Source organism: Arvicola amphibius, chromosome 8 (genome assembly GCF_903992535.2).
Source record: "Arvicola amphibius chromosome 8, mArvAmp1.2, whole genome shotgun sequence".
NCBI lineage: Eukaryota > Metazoa > Chordata > Mammalia > Rodentia > Cricetidae > Arvicola > Arvicola amphibius.
In genome coordinates, this window is record NC_052054.1 from 81621951 (window position 1) to 81630826 (window position 8876).

The 8876-nt window shown below is 39.7% G+C and overlaps 1 protein-coding gene across 1 annotated transcript in view; it reads left to right on the forward strand.

The window, feature by feature from the left end:
• Window positions 1-8205, forward strand: part of Uri1 (URI1 prefoldin like chaperone) — a 59313-nt gene extending 51108 nt beyond the window's left edge. Inside the window, exons 7-11 of the mRNA XM_038340254.1 lie at window positions 263-431; window positions 2283-2655; window positions 4549-4688; window positions 5283-5523; window positions 6496-8205. Of these exons, the coding sequence (XP_038196182.1) occupies window positions 263-431; window positions 2283-2655; window positions 4549-4688; window positions 5283-5523; window positions 6496-6678 (1106 nt within the window). The 3' untranslated portion in view covers window positions 6679-8205. The remainder of the gene's footprint in view (window positions 1-262; window positions 432-2282; window positions 2656-4548; window positions 4689-5282; window positions 5524-6495) is intronic.
• The last annotated feature ends 671 nt before the right edge of the window (window positions 8206-8876 follow it).

Genomic DNA, 8876 nt, shown 5'->3' on the forward strand with positions numbered 1-8876 from the left:
GTGGAATTTTGCATTGTAACCAGGGTGCTTCTTGATTTTGTGCTTGTGTGGTGTTGAAGTCCCAGAGTAGCTCCTTATACTCCCTAAGTTGTATGTATTTTTCTGAACAGACCGATTGAATAGGTTCAGGAGACTAGGATGCACTTGTGAAGTACCCCTCTTTCTCAATACTCCTCTCCCCAAAAGAAGGTTTTGCTAGTTTTAGACTTTGAATTTCTCATGTAGACTACTAACAGTCGTGTCTTTCCCCTTTTTAAAATAGGAAAACAACGAATTGCTCATAAACCTCATTCCAAACCAAAAACTTCAGATATTTTTGAAGCAGATTTTGAAAACGAGGTAAAATCCAAGGATTTGCTTGCTGATGAGGAACTATGGGCTCGACTTGAAGAGCTAGAGAGACAAGAAGAATTGCTGGGTGAACTTGATAGGTGCTTAAGACATACATTTTTTCCAAGAGAATATGTATCTTTCTGCATTTATAAGATAGTGTGTGCTCATTGAAGAAAGTGCAGAAACCTGTAGACTTATCAGCAGTCCTGCTTTCAGATGAATATTATTCTTGCAGAACATTTCTTTTTAGGAAACTATATTGCTGTTCTTATGCACACCTTTACCGAAAACCATAATCTCAGTTTTACTCATATCTCACCATATGATATGTAATGAAGTAATTATACTTGATAGTCAGTAATTGCATTAAATACTAACAAAAAATTTAAAGGTGATCAAACTGATAACTAATGCCTCTATCTTGAAAGACAAGCATTCTATACTACCACAGCCTCCACTTCTAAATAACAAATTTTAAATGATGTAATTTTATACTGTTCTAAGATAACACTCTGTTCTTGGGTGACTTGTTAAAAAGAAAATTTGGCTTTGAATTTAAATTTGATACTGTAAACTGTTTGTCCTTGCCTTTCGTTACAAACTCTCTGTTTATTGAGCAGACAGTTTATAATCTGATCGGGTAGTTCTGTGTATGAGAAACTTCACCAAACTGCTATTTGAAATACACATTAGCACTCACTTAGAATTGTCAGAGTGCTATATTATAAAGTTTCTACTACAGAAGTTCCTATATTATTTTGCTTAAATGATGTACCATATGTAGTAATTAGTTTTTGTGAAAAGTAGGACACAAAAAATTCCCCTACTATTCCACCTATGAATTGTTAGGTCCTTTAAGATCACTGGCACTAACTCATTTTTAAAAACCATTGCTGGATTTAGGAGTATTAGTCATGATTCTCTCTTTTTTGCATGATGTCATTTTATTTTTGTTGCATTTTTAGTTTGGTTATTTTTATAAGGTCTTCAGATTCTTCATGGAATAAAATGGGATAAATATGCATTTGTGTAACTATATGTTCATGTGCACATGTAAGAATCTTTTATCTTGAGAAATTCCAGTACATGCTGTTGCAAAAATTTCTGAGGCCAAAAGTAAGAAATAATAGTATTTTATAGTTTGGGGGTTTGGGGCATTAATTTCTGGTCTTACAAATAGAACACTTATTTTTTAAAATTTTTATTTAAAGAGACTTTATTGTAGATTTATAGTGGAAACTAGAAAGAGAGACAGGGTGTGTGTGTGTTGGGGAGGGGGAAAACACTGAGCAAACTCCTGTGCAGCAGGAGTGGTCCCAGGAAATAGGGTAGGTACCCTCTTAAAATTTTTTCCCTCCTTCCCTTCCTCCTTCCCTCTCTCCCTCCCTCTCTCCCCCTCTCCCTCCTTCCCTTTCTCCCTTGTTCTTTCCTTCCTTTCTTTTTTCTTCTTTCTGTTCCCTCCCCTCTCTCCCCCTTTCTCTTTCCTCTCCTTTTCTTCCCTCACTCCCTCCCTTCCTCTCTTCCTCCCTCCCTCCTCCTCCTCCTCCTCCTCTTCCTCCTCTCTCTCTCTCTCTCTCTCTCTCTCTCTCTCTCTCTCTCTCTCTCTCTCTCTCTCTCTCTCTCTCTCTCTCTGAGACAGGGTATCTCTGTGCAGCCCTGGATGTCCTGGAATTCACTCTCTAGACCAGACTGGCCTTGAACTCAAGAGATCAGCCTGCCTCTGCCTCTCCCTAGTGCTGGGATTAAAGGTGTGCACTACTATAGCCAGCATCTTTCTTAATTACATTATATTCATACTATATCTGGCCAATGTCCAGTGATAAAAATATACATGTCCTATGAGTTCTTATGTTTGAGTAACAACTTGATGCTGAGGTGTGTAAGAACCTTGCTTTTATTAATCCTCTGTATTTGTTTTATCTCATTAATATTCTTATTTCTTCACCTAGTAAGCCTGATACTGGGATTGCAAATGGAGAAGGCACAGTGTCTTCTGAGGAGGAAAAGGAAGATGAAGAAGGCACAGGTTTGAATGTGGTGCCTCCAGCGATAGACTCCTTTGCCCCTGGCAGCTGTGGCATGCATGCTCGAGATGCAGGACTCCCTAATGGTCAAGCGAGTAGTCATTTGAACTGTTCAATGAATGGTTCAAATTCTTACCATAGCAATGAAGAAGATGAAGATGATGATGATGAAGATGCTGATGATGTTGATGATGATGACGATGATGATAATTACAATGAAAATGAAAGTGACCACACTATTTCAGCAGATAATTCTGTACCAACAATATATTTCTCTCATACTGTTGAACCCAAAAGGGTGTGTATACTTCTAACTTTGTTGTCATTAAACATCATCTGTGCTGTATTTTAAAGAGAAGATGTTAACAGTAATTAAGATTCTTAATATTGGCAAACAGGAAAATTATCTTTTCCCCATATCTGAGCAGTACACTCTGATGGAAAAGGGAAAGAGTAGTTAGCTGACGGTGGTCTCACTGACCAAACTTGAATGCAGTGACTGTAGGTCACCTGCCCTTATTCCAGGGCTCTCTTAAGATTAAAGACTTAATTTTTAAATTTGGGAATTTGGTTTGCTTTTGGATCTAGAAATGGCTATAAGACTAGTATTTATTAAACACACACATACACACACACACACACACACCCCAGGTTGTTGTCTTTATGTGGGCATCAAGTGAGTACTACTGGTATCCTGAGCTGTAGTGATGAGATGAGCAGGCCTGCTTTTCATCCCACATGGCTAGCTTTACACTTGAAATAACATCACACAAATTATATTCATTTAAATACTGCCTGGCCCATTAGTTTCAGCCTCTTATTGGCTAACTCTCACATCTTGATTAACCCATTTCTATTAATGTGTGCACCACGAGGTGGTGGCTTACCGGGAAAGATTCAGCATGTCTGATCTGGTGGCTGGATCCATGGCTTCTGGCCCAGAGAGGACAGGCATGGCGGTTGCTTCACTTCCCTCTTCCTCCCAGCATTCTGTTCTGTCTACTGCACCCACCTAAGGGCTGGCCTATCAAATGGCCAGGCAGTTTCTTTATTAACCAATGAAATCAACACAAAACAGAAGACCCTCCCACATCTCTGAGCAACAAGGAAAAATTTGGGGGAGAAAATGAAAAACGGCTCCTTTTTTGACAAATTAAATATAGATGTGTAATAATGGGTTTAGAATTTCAGCATTTTGGAACTGAGATTGACTAGAGATCTTGTGATCCATTGTGTCAAACTTTGCTTTAGTACTAGAAGCCTTTGTTCTTCCATACCTAACTGTAGAAGCCCAATATTTAAAACAGTTGAAAGTGGACTAGCTGTGGATGAAGGGTGGGCTACCATCAGTCTACCCCTGCCCATGTTCCCTCTGCTCTGTGTACTGAGCTGAGGGCCTGGGATGTGTGTTGTAGAGCATGAAGGCCCGTAAGGCGGAGTTGGTCAGCTGTGAGTGACCTCCCCACTGGTCAGTATGGCAGTCTGCAGTATCTGATTATTATGTAAGGAGACATCTTAATGCTTACGTGACATTTCTTAAGCTTTAGTTATCCCTGCCCTATTAGAAAGTGAGATGATTATGTGTATTTTATCTTAATTCTTAGCTAAAGGGTCTTTGGAATGTTTTGATTGAAACTGAAGCATTGTTGATTCTCCCCTCCCCATGCTTTCAGTTTTTCTTAATTCATTAGATAAAGCCAAACACACACACTCTTAGAAGGACTGTTACGGAAAGGGTGATATAAATGCCAGACCAGCACAGACGAGTAGTTTATGGTCTTGAGCACACTTAGCTTTTTCTTAGTCTGATTTGTTTTCTGAAGTTAGCGGTATTTAAGCAGTTCAGACAGTTAAGCGTTATCTGCTGTTGTACTTGTGACTCAGGCTAGCGGCACAAGGATTAAGCCACAAATGCATTTGTAAGGTGAAGGCAAGGGAGGCGAAGCTTATAATCAGTATGGAATTTAGTTTAAATGTGTTTTGCTTTTCATACAATGGTGAAGACACTGGTGATAGAATAAGCTGTTGTAGGAGATGCAGTGTTGTAGAAATGTGACAGAAGAGTCAGACTTGGTCACATACATAATTTCAGTGCCAAAAAAATTTTAGCTGTGTCTCTTGCTGATAACTATATGGTTTATTTGATTTTTTTCTGAAAGTTTTTTATTTTTTCTTCGTGAACCAATTTTAGGTTCGAATAAACACTGGGAAAAATACCACCTTAAAATTCAGTGAAAAGAAGGAGGAAGCCAAACGGAAACGAAAGAGCAGTGCTGGCAGCCACGCCACTCACGAGCTGCCTGCAATCAGGAGCCCCGCCGATATTTACAGGTGAGGGATGGCCCTGGGTGGTTTCTTCCTCGTAGTCCTCTTCATATGTCCCTGGAGAGTTGAAGGCTGGTGTTCCTTGTAGAACTTACCTGCCACAACTGCCATGAGCTTGTCCTGTATTTCCCCTGTCAGAGCGGGAGCAGCTTGAAGTCACCTCTACCATTTTATGAGCCGTATTTGCAAACTGGTGAGAATTCCTAATGTTTTGAAGTAAGTGTGTATAAAATTTTTGGCAAATCAAGCTGTTTTCACCTGGAACATATTTTTAAGTAACATAACTTATTTTTTATTTGGGCCCAAATTCATCTTCGAAAGTAAATAAGGTACATTTGGTGAAGTGTCAAGCTTACTTCTTGACATTTTAGAGGAGACATTTTAGCAAGAAAACTCAGTTGGGCTCGGTGGGACGTGTGACTCCAGCACTTGGGAAGTGGAGGTAACAGAATTAGGCTCAGCTGTGTGAGACACTATCTCAAATAAATAACCTCAAAAACAAATCTTAGATTAATTTATAGAAAAAAAATCAAGAAATCTTTGTGCAGTTCTTCTCAGTTCTGAGCCCTGAAAGTGAGCTGGGTTTCTGGACTGCTGTAGGGTCTTTGTGGACGTTGTGAATGGAGAGTATGTCCCTCGGAAGTCGATCCTGAAGTCGCGCAGCAGAGAGGACAGCGTCTGCAGCGACACGAGCGAGAGCAGCGCTGCCGACCCGGACGACCGCAGGGCCGCTCTGAGGAGCGGCGGGGAGGAGGCCCCGGGCACTGACGCCAGGGCCCGCCCTTCAGAGGAACCCCAGGAAAACCACCCCAAGAAGCCTTTGCCTTCAGGAGTGTCTGAGGTCTGTGTCTTAGTTCTGTATTTTAAAGATCCCATTAATCCCCAGTTTGCGCTTTTTTGTTTTTCAGACACATTTTTAAGATAATCTGGAGGCTTCATGCTCATCATGATGACATGGAGTGTTTAGAAGTTAGTGCTCTGGCCTTGCCAGCCCAGCCTCAGATGCTGTGAGGCAGATGCTTTCTGTGTGGTGGGATGACCTGGAGAACACTGGGGTGGAGAGAATTCTGCAAAGCAGCAGAAAGTCTTAAAGAGACAGTACGGGAGAGCCAGCTGGCCAGTGGAGGGCTCTGTGGTTCTGAGTTTGTCAGCTCTTACAGGTTGTCCTCTGACCCGGACAGGTAGGAAAAGTTAGGTGTAGGAAGACGTGAGCTACTTGAGCCAAAGCGCCAAAGAGCCGACAGTGGTTTCTAACTCAGTGATGTGTTGTCTTAATTTTCAATACTTGGTAGACAAAACTTTCAGTTTATGCTTAAATTCTTAGCAAGGGAGAGGTTCCAAATATGAGACAGTTTTTAAAAAAGTGACTCCTTGGTCTTCATTTTTCTTGATATAAAAAGACACATAAGACATCCTGGCGATTTCTGTGTCTCTTAGTCTCATTCCAGTTGAACAAGTTGGTTTTGATGAGTGTAATTAAGAAAAATAATGTTAAGCCAAGTGGTGGTAGCACATGACTTTAATCCCAGGCAGGTGGATCTCCTAGTTTGAGGCCAGCCTGGTCTACAGAATGTGTTGAGTTCCAGGACAGCCAGGGCTACACAGAGAGACCCTGTCTCGAAAAACAAAAAAATAGAAAGGAAAAGTAATATTATTTTGTTTCTCTGAGCAATCAATATTTTGATGTTTATTACCCAAAATTATTGTTACTTTAGTTTTAGTTTATTAAAAAAAAAGAAGTCTTGGTAATAGAGTATAAAGATTTTATGTGCATTTTATTTATATTTAAATAGTATACATTTTTGTCTTATAGGCTTTTTCTGGAACTGTAATAGAAAAAGAATTTTCATCACCCTCCTTAGCACCACACTCAGCCATTGCTCATCATGCCCTACCCACTATTCCAGAGCGAAAAGAAGTTCTGTCAGAAGCATCAGAAGAATCTGCAAAGAGAGTTTCGAAGTTCAAAGCTGCCAGATTGCAGCAGAGAAACTAGAAGATGGGCTTCATCTTCTGTAGCTCGAGCTTCACTTTAGGACGTGCAGCAGAGCAGCCCATGGAGTCGGAAAGACGTCCTACTTTACTTGGCAACAGTTCTCTTACCTTTATCAGTGACATTTAAAAAGTTAGAGTAAATGTTTGAGTACTGTAAAATTCTGCTGCCTTTGTTAATTCTCTGAATACTGTCTAATTGGCCTTAGGATGCAGTAGTAGCATTTCGATTTACTTTTCAAAGAATACTGTCATGCATTGTTTTTGTGTTTTCAACTAAACGCAGGCAGTTTTGTACCAGCTGTGATGTTGTGCTTGCCATATGGGCTGTGTTAAAGAAACTTTTAAATTTTCAAATAGATTCAACAATTATATTACTTGCTTTCACATGTTAAAGGCACTTTAAAAAAATCTACATCTCTTGTAGGTTTCACAGCTAGGTGGTTCTTTGAAAAACTTCCTTTGAATGTCATACTGTAATGTTTAAGGCAAGAAGCTACACAAACCCTATGGAAAATTTTGACTAGAAGAATAATATTTTGTACAACTGTTTTTGTTTTTGTTTTTTTTGCAAGTAAAATTTTTATGAAACTTGGTTTCTAAAATGTTGTGAGCTTCCTGGTTTAGAACTGTGTGTAAAGCTGTCTTTGATTTGTTTATGTGCTATACGGGCCACACCACAGATTCTTGAATTCTTAACATCCCTCAAGTACCTCCTTTTCCCTGTGCATACAGTCTTTACTGGGATTATCTTTTGGGAGAGAAAAGTTTGTCTAGATGCTTTAAAAAGAATAGTTTTAAAATAAAGGTTTTTCTTTAATGTTTTCAATCTTCTTCATGATTTCATTCTTCAAGGCTGCTTTGCTACCAGTAAAAAAATAAAATATTGTATTTACTTGTAGCCAAACGCCTTAAAGAGAGAGACATTCAGTCTCAGGTTGACCATTATAGTGCAAGCGTTGATCATTAGCTTGATGCATGCTAAAATGTAGCTTTTAAAAAGCATTCTGCATTAGTACTAAAATAAGCCATCAACCCTAGTCCACCCCTCTCTATTCATGGCTAAATATTTAAAGGTTATTTATAGCTTCTTTAATGAATTCTTGCTTAAACAAAGTGAAATTATGTCCTAGAAAAGTCGGAGCTGTAACTAGAACAGTGCCACTGTCAAAGTTTTATGAAATATGTATTTTAATGATAAAGGGGTGAGCTTGAATCCATTAATGGGTAATTTAGAACAGGGGACTAAGTTTGAAAGACTTCCTAAAAATGTTTTCTAGCCAATGTTGATCATCTGTACACATATTTTGTACTTAAAAATGGCTTTTCCTTCCTCACTAGCCAACTCCCAAGCCAAACCGCACATCACACCCACCCCCAGGAGCACCCTGTTTCTCCTCCTTAGCTGTCACCTAAGCAAGGCCTTCTGTGCTAACCTCCAGATGCAAGCCTCCTTGTAGGACTGTTGTGTCTTTCGACATGTAACTTCAGGTGTTCTGTCATTAAATAACGTTCCGTGTTCATGAACTTATTTTGAGCCTGCTTTTATGTATTTGTGTTCCTTCTTTTAAATAGGTTCCCTCCCACCCCGCCCCCCCACAAAATGCCATGATGGTAGAAGCAAAGAAAAAGTGTCCAACAGTGTGTGGTGTTCTCTGCAGGAAGACCCAAATGAGACAGTATCAGTTTCGTCTAGTCAGTCTTAACTTGAAACTATACTTTCAATTGTTTTTTGTTTTTGAGGGTTTTTTGTTTTTTTTTTTTTTTTGCTTTTTCTTTTTTTTTCAAGACAAGGTTTTTTTTTTGTTGTTGTTGTTGTTTTTTTGTTTTGTTTTGTTTTTGTAGCTTTGGAGCCTGTCCTGGAACTAGCTCTTGTAGACCAGGCTGGCCTTGAACTCACAGAGATCCGCCTACCTCTGCCTCCCAAGTGCTGGGATTAAAGGTGTGCACCATCACTGCCCGGCTATACTTTCATTTGTATGGATGTAAAACGTGCTTTTGGAGGGCAGAATCTCACTGTGTCCCCCAGGTTGGGCTTGAACTTGATGTCCTCCTATCCCTGGTTCAAGGGCTGGGACAATAGGCTTGCATCAGGCTAAGTTCTCTCAGACCTTGAGTACTTTTGCTCATACACACCTAAATATTACAGGCTTATCTTCTGCTTTTTTATTCTGTCCCAGCCCCGGAATGAGCTAAAGATCA